General features: G+C 59.8%; 1 protein-coding gene across 4 annotated transcripts in view; it reads right to left on the reverse strand.

Moving 5' to 3' along the window:
• Positions 1–706: 706 nt before the first annotated feature.
• EIPR1 (EARP complex and GARP complex interacting protein 1) overlaps positions 707–22,473 on the reverse strand; it is a gene marked incomplete at its 5' end in the record, with an annotated part of 56,290 nt that continues 34,523 nt past the window's right edge. For 2 of the 4 annotated variants that reach the window (XM_079792130.1, XM_079792131.1), the window contains 6 exons: positions 707–1,302; positions 1,779–1,946; positions 3,203–3,370; positions 5,375–5,511; positions 8,230–8,329; positions 12,877–13,036. In XM_079792130.1, the coding sequence (XP_079648256.1) occupies positions 1,128–1,302; positions 1,779–1,946; positions 3,203–3,370; positions 5,375–5,511; positions 8,230–8,329; positions 12,877–12,995 (867 nt within the window). In that variant the 3' untranslated portion in view covers positions 707–1,127. The remainder of the gene's footprint in view (positions 1,303–1,778; positions 1,947–3,202; positions 3,371–5,374; positions 5,512–8,229; positions 8,330–12,876; positions 13,037–22,473) is intronic. The other 2 variants (XM_079792127.1, XM_079792126.1) reach the window with 2 other exon arrangements.

Below are 22,473 nucleotides of genomic sequence, written 5' to 3' on the forward strand. Positions count from 1 at the left end.
GGGGCGCGTGGTGCTGGGTTCGTGGTCGTCATTTTAAAGGGAGTTAGGAGGCCCTGAGGCCGCGGGGATGGCGAGGGGCGCGTGCTCGGCTGACGGAAGCCCAGAGCACTCGCCGGCCGTCCTGCAGGTCCCAATTTCAGGGAATCAGGAAGTAGATGGACGTACGTAAAACCGCGTTTTACTGAACCTAATGTGCCTGCTTTTTCTGAGCCTCGGCCATAATCACCGTCGAGTCTCGAGTCTCGATGCTCGGCAGGGGTGAGCAGGTCAGGGTGGAACGCCAACGGGAAGACGGAAGCCTGGTGCCATTACTCCCACGGGAGCTGGGGGAGTGTCTTCCTGGGTCGCTTAGATGGGTCTCGTCTCTGATGTCCCTCTCCATCTCCCACTCCCCCTTCCTCTCTGATTTCCGGAAATCCTGCGGAATCCACACGGACCGGCCCCTCCCGGGAGGAGCGCAGAGCCGCGGGCTGTCGGCACCCTGGACGGGTCATACTGTCCCTCTCACCTGTGCTCCTGCGCTTGGCGCACAGACCCCTGGGCCTCCCTGGGGGTCAGGGACACACCCCAGCTGCAGCTCACCCGCCCGACACCCCTCACTGTGCCGCCCCCCTTTCACGGTGCCCTCACTGGCCTCCCTGCCACCCCCCTCGGGTCTCAGGCGTCTGAGTGTCAGCCAGGAGCTAGGGTCACGGCTGTGAATGGAGCCGTGGACCCCGGGGCCAAGTCCTCTCGGGCGCCCCCGTGGCACAGCCTGCACACACGGAGGCAGCAGGCACCAGGCGACAGACCCGCAGGCAGCGACGGAGAGAACCAGCCAGGAGCCCACCGGTGACGACCTCGCCTCTTTATTTCATTTTCAATCTCGGGAGAAAGACGAGTTAACATCATGGAAATGAAGATTTTTTTTTTTGAAGTGAACAAGCCCCCCTGTCCCTGAAGGAGAGAGCAGGGGCAGAGACGGGGCGGAAGGCTCGGGCGGCAGGCGGGACCGGGTCTGGAGGCCCAGGTCTCCGCTCAGCGAGGGGACTGGGTGCGGGTGGGCTGTGCCGCAGCGCCCTCGCTGTTTATAAATGCCGCGTCGGCGGCACGGGTCCCCAGGGCGGGGTCTGCGGCCTAACCCGACGTCAGAGCAGAATGTGGTACTTTAGCGCCCGGGGGACCCTGTTGATCACGAGCCGCCCGTCGTAACTCAGAGACGCGAAGAGCCAGGGGTCGGCTGAGGACCAGTCCACGGCGTACACGCTGTCCTCGTGCTCCTCGTACGTGGCGATGACGCCGTCCTGCGGGGGCTCCTGACTCCTGGGGGACCAGAGACACGTGTGAGCGAGGCAAGGCCCAGCTGCTCATCTGCGCGACGGGAGGGAGGTGTGCGGGGACCGCGGGAGCGCGTGGAGCCCACGTTAGCCTGACAGCGCCTTGTCCCTGCGGCCCGGACGGTAGGCGCTGGCGTGATCAACGCGGGGCCCCTGGTTCAGGGGTAACAGGGAACGTCCCCGGGGGATGGAAACGACGCCGTCAAAATGAGGAGGAGACCCTGCCTGTGACGCTGAGCTGAGGGACCTGGGGCCGGGCCAGTGCAGCGTGGTCCTGGCCCCCCGGGCGGTCCTGGCCGGGCGGGGCGGTGCCCCGTCCAGGGTACCTCCCTTTAAGCTCTCCTTCTCGGGAAGCCTGCCCGGACAGCACAGGGCGCCCACGTGTGAGGGTGAGCCGCCCACGTGTGCTGGAGCCGCAGCCTGGCCGGGCCCGCGGTGCCCGTGCGGAAAGGGAGCTCCTACTTGTCCTCCGGGCGGCGCTCCTCCTGGTCACTCAGGTCGTCGTCGTCCACCAGGTGGCCAAAGGGCTCGGAGGAGATGGACACCATGTTGGAGAGGATGACCCTGCTGTCGCTGCTGCCCGTGAGGACCAGCTGGTCGTGCGAGTGGTTATAGCGGACGTTCCACACCCTGAGGGCAGGGAGACGGTGCTCACGGGGCTGGGACCCCCTGGACAGGGAGCAGGGGTCGCCCAGCACCCACCCCGAGCTGCCTGGGCTGACCCTTGGCAGTGCCCCCCGGGGGGCAGGCTTAGCGAGTTCCTCTGAAACCGCCTCGTCTCGACTCCCAGCAGCAGACGGGGCAGCGGTGACACGAGCCTCCGCGGGGGAGGCTGGCTGCCCGGTGCTGCAGACAGAAGCCGCGCCCCACGCCCCACGAGCAGCAGCCTGGAGGGCGAGCGCTGGGCCTGGAGCACACGCCCAGGGAGCACAGAGGGCTGAGCGCCCACCAGCCCAGATGGTGGAGAGGGCCCGCCCACACGCCCGCCGCAGGGCCAGCGCGTCTGCCCGCACAGCGGTGATTACTGAATCTTAAAACTGTGCAGAGCGTCTGGGCTTTTAACTTTCTGGTTGCAGGACAATAGCTGCTGGTAAGTACTTCCAAGAACTCGGGGAGACCACAGTGAATCCCTTCTCGGCGACACGGGCCAGCCTGGGTGAAGGCCCCGACAGCACTGGGCTCTCACTATTCCACACACTCCCACTGTGCACACACGTGCACATATGCACACACGTGCACATATGCACACGCGTGCACAAGCGTGCACATGTGCAACACATGCACACACACACTTCAATAAAAACCGCTCCTCCTATGCACTATGCGACACGCTGATTGCACCTCCTCGGCTGAAGCATCGTGGCCCACATTCCCACAGCGTTTGCGAGGCAGGACGTCGGGGCACGGCGTGTGGTGCCCACAGCTATGCCCTCCGTCCCAGGGGCACTGACCCAGCCTGGGCCCCGCTGCCAGCCCCGTGAGCATCTGAGCACATTCCTCTCTGACGTCTGAGCCAGCGCCTCCCTCCTTCCCCGTGTTCCCACCTCACAGACCTCCAACCGGAATGAGTGTTTCTTTAGGAAAAATAAGCCGGCCTGACCGGCTGACTCAGCAGCACACGCTAAGCTGTGTGCCCCTCTGAGTGGCGAGGCCATCAGCACAACACACTACCCCCCCACCCAACCCAACCCCCACCACCACCCCACCCCACCCCATCCCCACCCCCACCCACCCCCACCCCCATCCCCACTCCACCCCACCCCACCCCACCCATCCCCACCTCCAACCCCCATCCCCACCCCACCCCACCCACCCCCACCCCCATCCCCACCCCACCCAGCCTCACCCCCATCCCCACCCCGCCCCACCCCCACCCCCACCACTACCAGTGCGAGTGCTCCTCCAGGGTCATCACGGGCTGCGTGACGTTGCGCGTGTCCCAGAACTTGACCTTGCAGTCGTCCCCGCAGGTGGCCAGGTAGTACTGCTTGTTGGGATTGAAGTCCAGGTCCCGCACCAGCTGCCCGTGGGCATTCTCCATGCAGTAGATCTGGCTGAGGGGAGACGCTCGAGCGTGAGGCGGGGGCAGCCTGGCGCCAGACCCGCAGCATCCAGCGCCCAGGCCCCGGGCAGCCAGCTGGGCTCCCGCTCCAGGAGGCCAGGGAGCCGGCGCCCCCCTCGGCGCCCCCACCGCGGTGATGTGGCCGCGGCCTCTCCAGCAGCACCGGGGGAAGGGACGCTGGTCTGGCTGTCAGATGTGACAGGTCCCTCGGGAACGAGAGGGGCAGGGGCCTGCGTCCGGAAGGAGGAGCAGAGACAGGGTTGGGCCGGACACGGGACACATGTCTGGGAAGCATGCGGTGAGAAGGACACAGGACAGGACGGGGACGCAGAGCACTGCTGGTCCCGGGCGAGTTGGGGAAGGGGGCGCGAGACGGAGGAGCTGCCAGACAGGAGGCAGCGCTGGTTGTGGCCGGGATCTGTCACCCACTCACACCACTCGGGGCCGACACCGCAGGCACCTTCGCCGGGTCCCTGCAGCCCACCGCTCTGCACCGGAGCCAAGGGCGGAGAGGAGCAGATGTGCACATGCATAGTACATGGCACATGCATAGTATGAGGCACACGCATAGTATACAGCACATGCATAGTACATGGCACATGCATAGTACGTGGCACACGCATAGCACCGCGGCACACACGGCATGCACACGCCTGGCGCCGCTCTAGGCTGCTCTTCACAGGGTCTGAAATGAGATTGTTCCTCCAGCCCTGCCCTGTGCGTCCTTCCTGCCCACACGGCCCGCTCCGCTCTCGGACGCAGCTGTAACCCCGTCCCACCACCAGGCCTGTCACCCTTGGCCTCCGGGGGATGGCGAACACCACGCGGCTGCCGACCATCAGGGCGCCACGTGTCTGTGCTCCAGGGCAGCCCTCGTCCCTGTCACCTCGTCCTCCGGTGGGTCCCCCGGCCCCAAACCACTTTTAAATCCTCGCCTTCCCCGTGTGCCAATGTTTCCCTAAAACAGGATGTCCTACGCCTGAGGCTCTTCCAGGGAAAGAGGGGACGTACGAAATTAGGAACTGGGACTGGGGGCCGTCGCGCGTGCACGGGCATGTCCTGGCTTCCCGCACGCTGGGGCCACCAGTTTCAGGACCAAGCCCAGCACCGTGGACAGCAAGCACGAAAAGCGCCGGGCGACAGAAGCTGGAGCAGCGCAGAGAGCAACGCCAGGACCCTCAGCCGCTCAGGGTCCCCAGGAGCCAACCTGGGAGGCGGGAGCTGCAGGGTGCCGCCCCCAAGCCGCGCTGCCGGCCTGCATGGGGTCTGCCCGTTGCTCTGTGAGCCTCCTGCCTCCAGACACTGCAGCTCTGCAGCCCTTTGCAGAACGGTGACCGAGGAGGAGGCAGCGTGGGGCCTGGGGGCGGGGTCAGAGGGCACAGGCGCAGGGGCAGCCGCCTCCTGCCGGGCCTGCGGGGGCCTCGGGACTCCACTGGAAGCCGCCCACCCGGAAGGCAAGCCCGTCCCTGGGTGACAGCGTCGTCTCAGCTCAGTGACAGACGCCGTGTGCTGAGGGGCAGGCTGCTCTCAGAGGCTAGCAGGGCTCTGTTGCCATGACAACAGACGAGGCTCCATCACTTGCTGGCCTATCGGTCCCCACCTGGAACGGAAACCGCTCCTGCCTGTTCCCCCAGCACTGCAGGCTGCTGCCCCTCGTGAGGGAAACGGCAATCTGTCACCCCACAGCACAGAAACGGTGGCCACTAACCTGCCACCAGGGCCACGGCCGCCCTCGTGGTCCCCCCCTGGGGACAGGAGCAGGTGGTGTCCCGGGGGCCCATCTTCCTCTCATCAACAGCCAGCGCCGAGGGGCCCACGCACAGCCCTGAACAGCCAACGGGGCCCCCGCGGCCACGGCCACGGCCACGACACACCAGCTCACGACGGGAGGAGACAAACGCGGCGCAGACAGACAAGCACGTGCCCCGAACCCCTCTGCGCCGTCGGCCTCGTGGGTGAAGGGGCGGCGCGGCCGAGGCACCGGCGTGTCACTGACCTCATGCTCCGCGTGTCCCAGCCTCGCACGGCCGTGTCGTTGGCGGTGGCCACCTGTGTGCAGTTGTGATGCGGGCTCCAGCGTCCCGAGGTGAACCGCAGCTGGCCCTTGCCTTCCAGCGACGCCGAGCTGGCCAGCTGCCGGGGGAGGAGAGGAGATGCAGCCCAGCACAGACAACGGGGAGGGCGGGCCCGCTCCTCCGGAGAGGAAACGAGTGTGAAGCCCGTTTGAGGAAAACCAAAACCAAGCGCAGCAGAAATAGAAGCACATTCAGACCCGCCGGAGCAGGCTGCGGGCGTGATTAGAGCTCATCTGCTCAACGCGAAGGAACAACAGGAAACAGGAGACATCTGGCTGCCCCCAAAGGCAGGCGCGGGCGAGGGGCCCACGGGGTCCCCTCCAGGCAGAGGGCACGGCCGGGCTGCATCGCGTGTCTGAGTGCCCCCCCATCCCAAATCTGTCACACGGAGGTGAATACACCTCAGCAGGTAATGACCTCGTCCCAGACACCCACCTCCCGAAAGGGGGGCCAGGAGGGGGCCTGGGGGAGGGCTCCCTCCTCATCTCCCTCCCGCCCGCCCGGGATTTTAAGCCCAAACCCATCACATTGGCCACGTCACTCTTTCCATCGGGGTGAGTGCCTGTCCACTCAGTGACTACTGAAGGCGGGGAGAGCGCGTGGCCAGCGTCTCTGCCACCTGCCCCCCCACACAGCCCTGTCACTCCATCACTTGCACACAGGCCTCGCACGGGAGCACGCTGAAAGGGGACAGGGCAGGCCGCCGTCCGGACAGAGGCCGGGCTGTGTGCGTCCTGTGACTCCCGGGTCCCAGCCCCTCCCTAGTGGTCATCGGGGGCTCGTAGCTCGGTGCAGGGCAAGTGTCCGGACGGGAGACAGACAGGCCTGCGACGCCCCAAGGAGCGAGGGGCAGTGCAGGGGACTGGACTAGAAACGGGGAGACCCTGTCTCCTCTCTAGGACACGTTCGGACAGGACGTCAGGATGACTCCTTCACTCTGTGACCACCGCGGGGGCCACCGCAGCCACTGCCCGGACCCACTGCCAGCCCAGCAGAGCCTGGCCAAGCTCCCCTCCCGCTCAGACTCAGCACCCCAGGCAGACCCCCCGGGCTCCTGCTGAGGGCGGCTGGGCTTCCGGCCACACGGCCAGCACGGCTCCTGGCCAGGCACGGCGGCGTCCGCTGCAGGTGACGGGCTCCTGTCCCCCAACCCACCCCACCCCCACCCCCGCCCCCGTGGTACAGTTTCCACTGGGAACTGGGAAATGTCTAAAAGCACTAGTGCCCTTGGCGCCCACTCTCCTCCCTCAAAGAGGCGCTCCTGCAGGTGGTGTGGCTCAGTGGTCAGCTCTGACCTATGAACCAGGAGGTCACCGTTCGATTCCCGGTGGCGTGCAGGACCCAGCCAGTCAATGATTCTCTCTCATCATGGATGTTTCTCTCTCTCTTTCCTTTCCTCTCTGAAATCAATGAAAATATTTTTTTAAAAGGCGCTCCTGCCTCAGGCCTCAGCACCGAGCAGGCTGCCCGCTGGGTTTCTCTGCGGGAGCTCCAGGCGGATGTGTGGCCGGGAGGAGGGCGCCGAGGCTTGCGGCACCTTGCTTCCTTCGGCTCTGCCGCTCGCTGCACCCTGAAAGGAGCTGTTTGTTTCCACAGCCAGTGAAGGCTGCTGGAGCCCAGAGATGGATGAGCACAGATCAAAATGGGGGAGGGCACCCCCTCTGCCTTCACCGGGGCTGGGACCCCACGGACCCGCCCCAGGCCTCCCCTGGGCTCTCGCTAATGATTATAAATGGCAGGGAACCTCCAGTTTAATTGCAAAGGGTAATGATGCAGCCAGCCTGAGATTAGACTCACCACGCAGGGCAATATCCTCAAACAATAAAAAAAAATGGAGGAGCTGGGTGTGAAGACGTGGATCGATCCGGGGTCTCAGTATTAAATGCCACGGCCCAGGGTCACAAAGTGATCCTGACAGAGTGCTGACGCGGAGGAGAGGGGCCGAGAGCACTAAATTGGTCTCTGCAGAAAGAAGTTACCGATCAATCACCACCGCAGAGCGCTGTGGGGATGGGCCGGAGAGTGTGCCGGGTGGCCACGGGCCGCGCAGGGCCGGGGCCTGAGCCCGAAAGCCTGAGACTCCGTCACTGGCCTCTGGGGCTCCTCCTGCAGGGGGGCTCCTCTCAGGGGCTGCACCCACACCTTCCAGACCAGCAGCGAGCTCGGCACCCACCACCCCACGCCTTCCACCCGGAGACCCTCCCCGCCCGTCTCCCAGCCTGCGGGTCCCAGGACCCCTCCTGGACACCTCCTGAGACACGGCCAGGCCTGGGGGTCCCACACCCACATGCACGGGAACAGCACACGTGTCTGATGACCCAGCCCCAAGCTCTGTGCGTGATGGAGCGAGAGGAGGTGAGCTGAAGGGTCTGGGCCTCGCCCAGCGTCATTCCCACACTCGGGAGTTGGGAAGGGCTGTCTGCACCATGACGTCACACCTGAGAGGTGACCTAACCACCCCGAGGGACAGGCTACTGAAACAGAGGAGACACGCACGGGTGGCATCCCCCTGTCAGTTCTCGGGTTCCATGTCCATCTGTGCTCGGCCTGAGGCCCAAGACTGAGCTGCTTTCACCCGACAGAGGCAATCGCTCAATTCTCTGGTCGATAATTCAACCCGTTCACTAACCATTTCATCATTAATGTCAAAATCCTAAAGACATGAACCGAGAAGTGCATCTAAGTCCAGTCAGATCTCTCTCTGAAAGCCAATACACTTTAGAAAGTCGCATTAAACAATTAAAAGCGGGAGACGCGTCTGTTACCTGTCACCTACCAGGGCCCGGCTGGAGCTCTCCTGCAGGTCCCACAGCAGCAGGTGGTTGTCCGCCAGGGAGATGACTCGCTTCCCGTCGCCCGTGGGCTCCCACACGACGCTGAGGGGGAGGAGCACGCGTTAACACAGAGGACCCAGGACCGCGCCCAGCCTCCCGCCTGCGCCACAGACAGGCCGCAGCCTGGCCCTTGCGGGCGGGCGGATCGGGAGCAGGAGCGGCTCAGGGCGGGCGCCCCGGATCTCTGCGCTGGAGGCGGACGTGTGTCCTCCCCGTCCACCTGCTGTAAGGCCGCGGGGCTCTGGGGGTTAGGTGAGGGGAGGTGGGGAGGTGGGGCCCTCGATGGGATGGGTGTCCGAGTAAGGACTGAGCCCGAGCAGACAGTCCTGGCCCCACCCCGCCAAGGCAGATCCTCCGACAGAGGCCAGCACCCCATACGCAGCCTGCCACCCAGCCCTCACAGGCCCCACCGGCCGCCGGCCACGCCCAGAAGAGCAGGCCCAGCAGAGAGAGGCGAGACACCCCTCCACCCTGGTGGCGGCGGTATGTCCACCCCTGACACGCGAGGGCACGAGGAGCACACGCTGGCCGTCTGTTCGAGGTCACCCAGAGCCAGGTGCACCTGCACACGTGGGCCCCACCCACTCCAGGACCTCTCGGGCTGGCCCGGGGGCTGCAGGTCAACGCCAGGTGCCCATGACAACTCGTCTCCCAACCCCTCGTGTCTGTGCCTGGGAAGAGGCCGACATGCACATTTGCGTAAGTACTGACTCCACGGTTGTAGAGAACCCACACCGAGCCCCATGCGCCTCCGGACACCAAATCCCACAGCTACGGGATGCTTCGCGGGAGCAGCGAGCCTCAGACAGTCTTCCTCAGACACCGGCAATCACTCCTTCTCCCGGGGCTCAAGGAAGCCGCCACCTCGGTCTCGTCTGGTCCCAGGAGTGGAAGGAGAGCGTGGGGGGGGCGGGGAAGCAGGTTTCCTTCAGGAAACTGCTCACTGTTCCTCTCGCTTTCTCCTCATTCAAGCTCTTCCCCCTGCCTCCGTGGGGCCAGGGGAGAGATTTCTCTCAGAGAAGCTCATGTTTCTCAGTAATACTATCAGAGGAAACAAGCAGATGGATTTCAAGTGCCTGTAGAAGTAACGTTTTATATCTAAAAAGGAAAATCCTATATAAAAAGAGCTAATATGCAAATGGTTGTCACACCGTAAGGGCTCAGATACTCAACACTGGGGAGAGAGGAATGGGGACCTGCCAGGCTGTGGCCCGGGAGAGGGACAAGTCGCCCACCCCATGGTCCCGGGCGCCTGCGGCTGCGGTCGGCCTGGGCAAAGCTGGCCCAGGTCCTTGGTGCCTGCGGCCTGCCAGAGGAAGGGAATCCTGGGTCCCAGGTGTGGGGTGAGGCGGAGGCAGTTAGGGGCGATCAGGCCGGCAGGGGAGCAGTTAGGGGCAATCAGGCAGACAGACAGGCGAGCAGTTAGGAGCCAGCAGTCCCGGATTGCGAGAGGCAGTCAGACATCCCCTGAGGGGTCCCGGATTGGAGACGGTGCAGGCCGGGCTGAAGGACCACTCCCCTCCCCCGCCCCTGTGCACGAATTTCGTGCACCGGGCCTCTAGTTATATAATAATTTAAAAAGAAGCAGAAGAAGCCTGAAGGATACAGGAGAACACTGCTTTGCTTTAGAATCACGTGGCTTTTAGTTCCAGGAGGGGTTTTAAGAAACACTTCCCAGTGTTTCCTGGGGGCAGTCTGTGGCCACCCTGACTGTGACCTAAGCATTCCGCAGCTGACGACTGCGAGACGCACTGGAAAACGGGGAAGCGAGGTTCCTGCAGCGGCGCAGACCCAGAGGCCTCGGTCACTCGGACTGGACCCTGTGTGTCGCGGGTCAGCCTCGCTGTGGTCTGAGACCAGCTGCCCAGGGCAAGGCTGAGTGCGGGAGAGACCACAGTCCCCTCTCCTGCTTGTGTCACTGTGCTGAGTCTCACACGCACACGCACACACGTGCACATACACATGCCTGCGCACGGATAGCGGGTAAGGGAGCTGATGCCTTCACGAGGAACTTGCTGTGAGGACCGTGGCGCCAGCTGCACCAAAGCTCCCCACGTTCACTTCCTGCCTGAGAGGGGCCTTGAGGGGGAGCCCCTGAGGAAGCCAGCGTGACCGTCCGCTGTGCGACGCCCCGTAGGAAGGTGTCAGGGAGTCCCGCGCACCCAGCCCTTTCTGAACACAGGGGCGGGGCGACCTGCAACCCCCCGTTCCCACGATGCCAGGAGCACCCGCGGAGCAGGGGGGGCTTGGTCGCACCCGGGGGAAGCGCCAGCGGCCGGGGCACAGGCACTTCTGGTGACAGAACCGGGTCTCGCCCTGCTGTGCTGCTGACAGGCGGGTCTGACTCCTTGTTAATAGTCCGACACCTCCACCTGCACAAGCTGACAGCTCCTCCACCGGTAACTCCATCCCCGTCCGACCGAAGGCAACGGGGTTTCCGATCAGCCGCACAGGAGGAAGGGTCATTTTTTCTTCTTTTTTAAAATATTTTTATTGATTTCAGAGAGGAAGGGAGAGGGAGAGAGAGAGAGAGAGAGAGAGAGAGAGAGAGAGAGAGAGAGAGAAACATCAATGATGGGAGAGAACCATGGATCGGCTGCCTCCTGCACGCCCCACACTGGGGATCGAGCCTGCAACCTGGGCGTGTGCCCCGACCGGGAATCGAACCCTGACCTCCTGGTTCCTAGGTTGAGCCCCACCCCCTGAGCCAGGCCGGCCAGGCTTCAGGCTTCTCCTTTTTGGAGGGGGCTCCGCCCAGGGAATGGCCAGTGCCCGCGGCTCGGCAGGAATGAGCACTGACACTGACCACGGGAACGGAAAGGGGGCCATTGGCTGGGTGAGGGGCAGACCTGTGGGACCCGCGTCCCCAAGCCTCCCTCTGGTGGCCGTGGTCCAGGGCCCGCATGCAGCACCTGGGGGCAGACGTGGTGAGGAGGACACAGCGTCCCCGCCATCCGGTCCTCTCCCGGAGCGAGCGGGCAGCGCTGCGGCTGCCACGTCCTCTGAGGGATGCATCCGGCCGGCCCTCAGGTCCACAGTCCACAGGCCTCTCCGGGCAAGGCCGTCCCTCAGGCCCAGGTGGCCCGCTGCCTCACCAGGTCCCTCCTGGGCGTGGGAGGACAAAGCCCAGCGAGCGAGCGATGCCAGGAATGCAGCACCTACAGGGCCCGGGCGGCTCCTGCAGCAAGCCCAGCCTCTCCCTGGTGCTCCTGCGAGTCCAAAGTCAGGCGAAACCACAAGCTGAAGCAGACTCTCGATCTAAATGCCGCACAGCTTCTCCTCATCTTTCCTCCTCTCCCCCTCCCCACCCCGTGCTAAACAGGAGGAGAAACACCAAGCAGAGTTGGAAACCCTCACACCCAGAGCCAGCGCGCCTCCAGGCTTCCCGGCGGCACCTCTGCTGGTGTAGCTGGGCCTGTGGGAGGGGGTGGGGAGCTGGTCCCCGGCCCCTTAGCTCCTGGTGCCCCGGGCAAGCTCCCTCCCCTGAGCCACCCCCTCTGCACTGGCCAAGGGCACGGAGCATCTGTTCACAGCGCCCTCCCCGAGTGGCTGTGGCCTGCACCGTGTCTCACTGCCTGCCCCCGTGCCAGCACCTCCTGGAACACGCACAGGCACACACACATGCAGAGGCACACACACACTGGCACAAAGCTGCAGGGACGAGGTGCTGTTGGAAATGTGAACTCCCAACAGCCTGCCATTCACACAGATGCGCTCTGCCCTTGACCGTCCAGGCGATTCCTCCTGGGCCGTGCCCCCCCGCGTCCCCTCGCTCTGCAGGCACGCTCTGCCCTCAGTAAGGACCGTGCTCAGGTGCACCTGCCAGAACCACACGGACCTGCCACTCTGCTCCCTTCCCAGCTTCAAGACCCGCCACTGGCCGAACCCACCAGGCCCAGCTCCAAGTGTCCCCTCCTCATCACTCCCTCTGCAACCCCATCCTCCTGGGGCCCACGGCACGCAGGCCCTCCCACTCCTCCCACGGCACACAGGCCCTCCCACTCCTCCCACGGCACACAGGCCCCCCGACTCCTCCCACGGCACGCAGGCCCTCCCACTCCTCCCACGGCACACAGGCCCCCCGACTCCTCCTACGGCACGCAGGCCCTCCCACTCCTTCCCACGGCACGCAGGCCCTCCCACTCCTCCCACGGCACACAGGCCCCCCCACTCCTCCCACGGCACACAGGCCCCCCCACTCCTCCCACGGCACACAGGCCCCCCCACTCCTCCCACGGCACACAGGCCCCCCCACTCCTCCCCACGGCACACAGGCCCTCCCACTCCTTCCGATCGGAGTGCACGTGCGGGCTACGGAGCCTTCACCCAGGGCCGCGCAGAGCCCGGCGGTCACCCTGGCAGGCCCACGGGACTCATGAAATCCCCCGACGCAGCCCGTCCCTGTGTGGGCGGCAGGGTTCTGTAAACGTGTCCAGCCTGGGAGCCACTGGCACTAGAATAAAAAGAACGCGAGCAACGCGCGGCCAGGCTTCGGAGGAAGGAGAGGCTGGGGTGCCCGCAGCTCGGGGAGGAGCCCGCACGCCCCGCAGGCTAACCCCCGCTGCACGGGGACGGGTACCGGAACCTACCAGGCCACGCTGCCGTGCGCCGCCGCGCCGTCCAGGTCACACAGCAGCTCCAGGGCGTGCGCCGTGCTCGACGACTCGTCGGGGGACTCGTGGCTGCCCGGCTCCGACTCCTCCGGCATCCTCCACACCGCGGCGCACGTCAGCACTCTGCTGTCTGTGACTGGGGACAGAGGGGGTGTCAGGGGCGTGCGCGGCCCATCCGCAGACCCCAGGTGGCCCATCGCCCGCAGGGCAGGCGCCAAGGGCCGAGCAGCAAGCAGAAGGCCCTGCTCCCGCGTAACCGCCTCTTCCTGGCCTGAAAAGCACGTTCCCTTTCAGAACCAATTTAATTTCCTCAAAATCGACTTCCTTCCCTTCTTCCTCAACAGTTCTCCAAAAAATAGAGCCAACAGGGCCGGGGAGCGGGCAGGTAACCTTCCCCACAGCCGCGCGAGTCCGAGGCGGCATCAAATGGGCTTTGCTCGCAGCGCATGAGCGCGTTCCACAGGCAGGAGGCACCCTGGACAGCTCCGTGTGCAGACAGGGCAGTGGGCGCCTGAGACCCATTGGGCTGGGGGGGGGGGGGGGTGAGCATGGGACAAGCCGCGCACACGGATGCCCACGTGGCGCACTCTGCTGCGCCCTGGAGGCCACGCCGCGCACTGCACCGCCAGCCCGTGGGCACAGGCTCCTGGGCTAACTGCTCGGAACCACCGGCACTAGGTCCTGCGGCTCCTGATCCTGAAGATGCTCCGGGAATCTGCACATCCTCCGAGCACCTGGGAGGCCGCTCTGAGGTAAGACGCTGAACGTGGGTGAGGAAGACGGGCCCTGGGTTTCCCCGGACGTGCAGGCTCCAGGTCTCGGCCCCGCTAGAGAACGTCTCAGACAAACGACATGAGGCTACGTTATGTGATAAAAGTTTAGTCATAAATCCCTAAATGTAAGTTCTTTCACATCTGCTTTCCATTTAGTTCTGCCTTACATGCTAAGTAACACCTCCCCTTTCAGAAGGCCTGAATGCGTGATGATAAAAGCACTAACAGGCATTAAATCAGCGCCTGACATCACGTGAGGAGGAGAGCTGTGGGGCGAGGAAGAACGCTCCTCGGGTGTATTTCCTGTGCAAAAATACGAAAGAAACAAAGGGCCTGGCATTGCATTCGAAACGCCCGCTTCCTACCGGCCACAACGGCCCTTCGACCCAAATGCCAACTAATCAGCCAGGAAACAGGGCAGGGAACACGCGAGCACACGGCCTGCCTGCCAGGGATCGCAGCATTGCCGCCATCGCCGTCACCAGTCAGTCAGGAGGAGAATCCGAATCCAGCCGGGGCCTCTGGTCCCAGTCTCAGCTCATTCCACAGGCCTCGCTGGGCTGAGCACGATGGAACCGAGGCCGAGGGAGAAAGAATCCCAAGTGTCCCATGTGCGCCTAACGCTAACACTGCCATCTCAACTACGGAAATGCACAATGGCTTCTGTCTACGTGAGAAATTAATTGTTGCTGAAACTTTCAATTACACAGTCTTTTTATAGAGCCTATGAGATTGGCAATGGCGCTCCTGCCTGTATGAGAATACACGAAGAGAGCTGGCAACTGCGAGCTGGAGAGAAGAACTGAATGCCGGAGACATTCACCGACAGGCCCAGGCTGTATTCATCTTCCTCAGCGACAGAGAGAAATGTCTGATCTGAACAGTGAGGGACGAATAACGTGAGAACTAAATCGCGGCACCGCACAAAAGGAATGAAATGCACAGAACGGCAAAGGTGCGGGCAGTAAACACAGCTCTTACTGGGAGAGGGCTGCGCGCAGGTTCCCATGGCAGATTCCCTCCTTGGAGCATTCGGCTCCGGCGCCAGGAAATCGCTCCCTTCCTGTACCTCCTGTTCACCAGGCAAAGGTAACAGTTGGGGGTGAGATATTAAACACATTCCCCTCGGGAAGTAATGCTGCATATTCCCACGCCCAGTTGGCACTACCCTAAAGCTACACATGGCACGCCCCGTTAGCTCTACCCTAGAGCTACACATGACACGCCCCGTTAGCTCTACCCTAGAGCTACACATGACACGCCCAGTTAGCTCTACCCTATAAACACGCCCAGTTAGCTCTACCCTATAAACACGCCCAGTTAGCTCTACCCTAGAGCTACACATGACACGCCCAGTGGGCACTACCCTAGAGCTACACATGACACGCCCAGTTAGCTCTACCCTATAAACACGCCCAGTTAGCTCTACCCTATAAACACGCCCAGTTAGCTCTACCCTAGAGCTACACATGACACGCCCAGTGGGCACTACCCTAGAGCTACACATGACACGCCCAGTTAGCACTACTCTAGAGCTACATATGACACGCCCAGTTGGCTCTACCCTATAAACACGCCCAGTTAGCTCTACCCTATAAACACGCCCAGTTGGCACTACCCTAGAGCTACACATGACATGCCTAGTTAGCTCTACCCTAGAGCTACACATGACACGCCCAGTTGGCACTATCCTAGAGCTACACATGACACGCCCAGTTAGCACTATCCTAGAGCTACACATGACACGCCCAGTTGGCTCTACCCTAGAGCTACATATGACATGCCATTAGCTCTACCCTATAAACACGCCCAGTTAGCACTACTCTAGAGCTACATATGACACGCCCAGTTGGCACTACCCTAGAGCTACATATGACATGCCGTTAGCTCTACCCTATAAACACGCCCAGTTAGCACTACCCTAGAGCTACATATGACACGCCCAGTTGGCACTACCCTATAAACACGCCCAGTTAGCACTACTCTAGAGCTACATATGACACGCCCAGTTGGCTTTACCCTAGAGCTACATATGACACGCCCAGTTAGCTCTACCCTAGAGCTACACATGACACGCCCAGTTGGCTCTACCCTAGAGCTACATATGACATGCCGTTAGCTCTACCCTATAAACACGCCCAGTTAGCACTACTCTAGAGCTACATATGACACGCCCAGTTGGCACTACCCTAGAGCTACATATGACATGCCGTTAGCTCTACCTTATAAACACACCCAGTTAGCACTACCCTAGAGCTACATATGACACGCCCAGTTGGCACTACCCTATAAACACGCCCAGTTAGCACTACTCTAGAGCTACATATGACACGCCAAGTTGGCTTTACCCTAGAGCTACATATGACACGCCCAGTTAGCTCTACCCTAGAGCTACACATGACATGCCCAGTTGGCTCTACCCTAGAGCTACATATGACATGCCGTTAGCTCTACCCTATAAACACGCCCAGTTAGCACTACTCTAGAGCTACATATGACACGCCCAGTTGGCACTACCCTAGAGCTACATATGACATGCCGTTAGCTCTACCTTATAAACACGCCCAGTTAGCACTACTCTAGAGCTACATATGACACGCCCAGTTAGCTCTACCCTAGAGCTGCATATGACACGCCCAGTGAGCTCTACCCTAGAGCTACACATGACACGCCCAGTTAGCTCTACCCTAGAGCTACATATGACACGCCCAGTGAGCTCTACCCTAGAGCTACACATGACACGCCCAGTGAGCTCTACCCTAGAGCTACACATGACACGCCCAGTGAGCTCTACCCTAGAGCTGCATATGACACGCCCAGTTAGCTCTACCCTAGAGCTGCATATGACACGCCCAGTTAGCTCTACCCTAGAGTTGCATATGACACGCCCAGTTAGCACTACCCTAGAGCTACACATGACACGCCCAGTTAGCACTACCCTATAAACACGCCCAGTTAGCTCTACCCTAGAGCTACATATGACACGCCCAGTTAGCTCTACCCTAGAGCTGCATATGACACGCCCAGTTGGCTCTACCCTAGAGCTACACATGACACGCCCAGTTAGCTCTACCCTATAGACACGCCCAGTTAGCACTACTCTAGAGCTACATATGACACGCCCAGTTAGCTCTACCCTAGAGCTGCATATGACATGCCCAGTTGGCTCTACCCTATAAACACGCCCAGTTAGCACTACCCTAGAGCTGCATTTACCACTCCCAGTTAGCACTGTACCAGAGGTCCTGACTACTTCAATACGGCAGGATGATTTTGTAGAAAATTAGAGACATTCTACTCTATACTGTTAGATATAAAATGGAAACTTCAGCAAAATTGCTGAACACAATGGTGCTATGTAAAAATTAATTGGCCATCTATAGATTAGTAAAAAATTTAGAACACAAAATTTGAATAAATACTAACAATCACATTAAAAATCAAATATCCAATAATATCTGAAGCCAGAGGTGTGAGGCCCGCGCATGGCCAACGAGGAACGTGCCGGGAGAAAGCGACCTGCGCTCCTCGGCAGAATCCGCCAGCCATGCTCGAGCTCCAGCATCTTCTGTAGAATCAATCCAGCAACCTGCTTCCGAATTCTACAATTTCCAGAGGACGTGACCGCCCGGACAGGCCGACGGTCACGAAGGAGACTGGGGTGGTGGGCTCCGCTCTAACACCAGGTCAGCATGACACAGGAGGGAGCGAGGGCAGCAGCCTCAGGGAGACAGACGGTCACCGGGTGCTCCACAGCCGCTGCGCTGGAGGGACGATGCCGGAGGACTGCACGTCCACGACACGAGTTCGCTCCCTGCCTCGCAGCGTGCTCCCAAGCTGCCTCCAGACTGAGAGACCAGAACAGGAAGTAAAACAGACAAGGCTTTTCTAGAACACATGGCGGAAGGTCCTCCCGCCTTGGGATCAGCACAGACGTCTCCAACAGGAAGGAAAAGCACCAGTCACCGCGGAGACTGAGCACGTGGGTCGCGTTAAATGCAGCGCTTCGATTCACCAGGACACTGGCCCTCATCAAACTAAAATCTGCTTCTCTCAGGAAACACTGTTAAAGAATGAAGCAAAACTGGGAGAACATGTGCATGATACTTAAGCCTGACAAAGGGCTCGCATCCAGAATATATATATTTTTAAAACCTCTTACAATTTAAGACAAATGGCCCAATTTTTAAAAATGGGCAGAAGACTGCCCGGCCGGCGTTGCTCAGGGGTTGAGCATCGACCTAGGAACCAGGAGGTCACGGTTGGATTCCTGGTCAGGACACATGCCTGGGTTGTGGGCTCCATCCCCGGGGGGGGGGGGGGGGGCGTGCAGGAGGCAGCCGATCCATGATTCTCTCTCATCCATGTTTCTCTCCCTCCCTCTCCCTCCCTCTCTGAAGTCAGTAAACAGATTCTAATGGGCAGGAGAGAGAACCCGACACTCCAGAGGGAAAACACACGAATGGCCAACGAGCGGAGAGATGCTCCACAGCCACAGTGAACGGGAGAGACGCAGTAACACGGTGAGCCGCGCTCCCCTGCTGGGGGCTGGGTTTCCCTGAGAAAGACCAGCAACGCCGAGTTCTGGCAGCAACACAGAGCAGCGGCCCTCGTGCTTCCGGGTGAGGGTACCCCGCACAGGCGCGGCGGCACACACTCGGGCAGCCGGGCACCCACTGACCAGACGCCCATGGCTCTCAGGAGAGCTGCACGAAGCCCAGAGCAGGCGTGGCCTGGTGACGGTAAGCAGCTGCCAGAGGCAGGGGCGGCAATGATCAGAACGACCAGCCAGCCAGGGTGCCAGCCAGGAGGCCAACGGGCCGAGGGCTGTGGAGCCGGTACCCCGGGTGCCGGCAGAGGGCCCCGCACGGAGCGCTACTGGCCTAACGTGCGTGACACAGACAAACGCAAAGGGAAACCAGAGTGAGGGAGCCACCCTGGGAGGTGGGGTGCTTCCTGTCGGAGCCAGCAATGGTGGCACGGCAGACACGACCCAGGCTAGGAGGCCCGGCAGGGCAGCCAGGCTTGGTCCTGCTGCACGGGGCGGAGGCTCTCCCTGCCCCCTGCCTCCATCCTTCCACCCATCACAGGCCCCACCTGCCAGCAAGCCCGCCGCACCCCCCGGCTCAGCGCGGCTCCCAGGAGGCGACTGAGGAGCCGCCAGGGAAGGATCACCTGGCAGGTGTGCCCCCTGCTCTGTGCCTGGCACCTCACGTTTCACTTACGTTCCCCCCCAAAATCCCCTTCACTTTCAATAAACCACCTCAGTGTCAACACTCAGAAACCAGGGCACTTGGAAAGCCGCACTCGTGTCCTCACTGCGCCGCCTGCCGGGTCCGTGCCCTTGACGGGCGGCCGCAGCCCGTCCCACCGGAGGCGGATGCCTTGCTCCTGCTCCTGGCTCTGCCTGGGGCCATGGCACTTGCTTTGCCAGCGGGGTGTTAGCAGCTGTGAAACAGGCAGGACTTGAATCGCCCTTTGCCCAGCCGAGCAGACTTGTGCCGTTGCCATGGGAGCAGGGATGGAGAGCCACTGTTCCTGGGAGGATGGACCCAGCTGGCGACTGGAACTGAGCCAGACACGCCCACCGCCGACCAGCCAATCCCCAGCCAACAGGAGACAGCGAGGACAGAGGAAATGCTCTGTGAGCTCCGAGCTCTGTGGTGTTTGTTAGGCAGCAGTACGCTGACTTATAGCATCACGTGGCCACTAACTAAAGCCATGCGTGCAGGCTACTAACTATCACGTGGCCACTAACTAAAGCCATACATGCAGGCTGCTAACTATCACGTGGCCACTAACTAAAGCCATACGTGCAGGCTGCTACCTATCATGTGGCCACTAACTAAAGCCATACGTGCAGGCTACTAACTATCATGTGGCCACTAACTAAAACCATACGTACAGGCTACTAACTATCACGTGGCCACTAATTAAAGCCATACGTGCAGGCTGCTACCTATCATGTGGCCACTAACTAAAGCCATACGTGCAGGCTACTAACTATCACGTGGCCACTAACTAAAGCCATACGTGCAGGTTACTAACTATCACGTGGCCACTAATTAAAGCCATACGTGCAGGCTACTAACTATCATGTGGCCACTAACTAAAGCCATACGTGCAGGCTACTAACTATCACGTGGCCACTAACTAAAGCCATACGTGCAGGCTGCTACCTATCACATGGCCACTAACTAAAGCCATACGTGCAGGCTACTAACTATCACGTGGCCACTAATTAAAGCCATACGTGCAGGCTACTATCATGTGGCCACTAACTAAAACCATACATGTGTGCTACTAACTATCATGTGGCCACTAACTAAAGTCGTACATGTGTGCTACTATCATGGAGCCACTACCTATAATCACGTGTGTGCGCTGTCATGTAGCCACTACCTATAATCATGTGTGTGCTACTGTCATGTAGCCACTACCTATAACCACATGTGTTCTGCTATCATGTAGTCACTACCTATAATCACGTGTGTTACCATTACGTAGTCACTAACTGTAATCACACATGCATGCTACTATCATATAGTCATTACCTACAATCACACATGTGTGCTACTGTCATGTAGTCACTAACTGCAATCAGATGTATGTGCTATCATGTAGTCACTAAGTAATCACACATGTGTGCTATCATGTAGTTACTACCTATAATCAAACGTGTGTGCTATCATCATGTAGTCACTAACTGTAATCACACATGTGTGCTACTATCATGTAGTCACTACCTATAACCACACGTGGGGCTACCATCATATAGTCACTAACTGTAATCACACGTGGTTGCTACCAACATGTAGTCACTAACTGTAATCACACGTGTGCTACTATCATGTATAACTGTAATCACACGTGGGTGCTATCATCATGTAGTCACTAACTGTAATCACACATGTGTGCTACCATCATGTAGTCACTAACTGTAATCACACGTGGGTGCTACCATCATGTAGTCACTAACTGTAATTACACGTGTGTGCTACCATCATGTAGTCACTAACTGTAATCACACATGTGCTACTATCATGCAGTCACTACCTATAACCACACGTGGGGCTACCATCATGTAGTCACTAACTGTAATCACACGTGTGTGCTACCATCATGTAGTCACTAACTGTAATCACACGTGGGTGCTACCATCATGTAGTCACTAACTGTAATTACACGTGTGTGCTACCATCATGTAGTCACTAACTGTAATCACACGTGTGTGCTATCATGTAGTCACTAACTGTAACCACACGTGTGTGCTATCATGTAGTCACTAACTGTAATCACACGTGTGTGCTACCATCATGTAGTCACTAACTGTAATCACACGTGTGTGCTACCATCATGTAGTCACTAACTGTAATCACACGTGTGTGCTACCATCATGTAGTCACTAACTGTAATCACACGTGTGTGCTACCATCATGTAGTCACTAACTGTAATCACACGTGTGTGCTACCATCATGTAGTCACTAACTGTAATCACACGTGGGGCTACCATCATGTAGTCACTAACTGTAACCACACGTGTGTGCTATCATGTAGTCACTAACTGTAATCACACGTGCGTGCTACCATCATGTAGTCACTAACTGTAATCACACGTGTGTGCTACCATCATGTAGTCACTAACTGTAATCACACGTGTGTGCTACCATCATGTAGTCACTAACTGTAATCACACGTGTGTGCTACCATCATGTAGTCACTAACTGTAATCACACGTGTGTGCTACCATCATGTAGTCACTAACTGTAATCACACGTGGGGCTACCATCATGTAGTCACTAACTGTAATCACACGTGTGTGCTATCATGTAGTCACTAACTGTAACCACACGTGTGTGCTATCATGTAGTCACTAACTGTAATCACACGTGTGTGCTATCATGTAGTCACTAACTGTAACCACACGTGTGTGCTATCATGTAGTCACTAACTGTAATCACACGTGGGGCTACCATCATGTAGTCACTAACTGTAATCACACGTGTGTGCTATCATGTAGTCACTAACTGTAACCACACGTGTGTGCTATCATGTAGTCACTAACTGTAATCACACGTGTGTGCTATCATGTAGTCACTAACTGTAATCACACGTGTGTGCTACCATCATGTATAACTGCAATCACACGTGGGGGCTAGCCTCCGTGTGGTTATGACAGCACACAGGCTGTAAACCATGACCACGTGGTTACACAGCACACGGCCGAGAGGGGCAGATGCCTCAGGGCCCAGGGCCACGGGAGAGCGGCTTTCCCCAGGAGAGACATGAGGGGACGGGTCGGGAATGTCAGAGTTAAGGGGTCTTTTCTATCAAAGTAATAGCTTAGCTATTAAGTGCCCTCAGCACCTGGCAGGTCTGAACAATAATAAGTAACCAGACTGCCAACATTCCTGAAGAAGAGGTAGCTAGTCCCAGTCCCTGACAGACAGCGGTCTCCTGCCTTATTGCACGCTTTTCTCAGATGAGACATTGGCGCCAGACTGCGAAGCCACGGCCCTCAGCCAATCGGTGGGGGCAGGACTGTCAGGGAGCGGGTGAAAGGGGACGGGACCTCACTGCGTGTGCTTCCTGCCATGGTGCTGGGCATCGCGCCCTCCTGCGCAGAAGTAAACCTGCCCTGCCCACCATGTTCCGTGTCTGTCTCGTTCCCGCGACATCGCTGAGGAGCATTTCCAACAAGAAGATCGGGCCGTGCCCGCCGCAGAGGCATCCCAGGGGCTGTCAGGGCCCCGCGGCGGCAGGAGGAGAGAGAACGGCCAGGGGTTCCGTGTGGGGTGC

The sequence above is a fragment of the Cnephaeus nilssonii genome (assembly GCF_951640355.1).
Source record: "Cnephaeus nilssonii genome assembly, chromosome: 15".
Lineage (NCBI taxonomy): Eukaryota > Metazoa > Chordata > Mammalia > Chiroptera > Vespertilionidae > Cnephaeus > Cnephaeus nilssonii.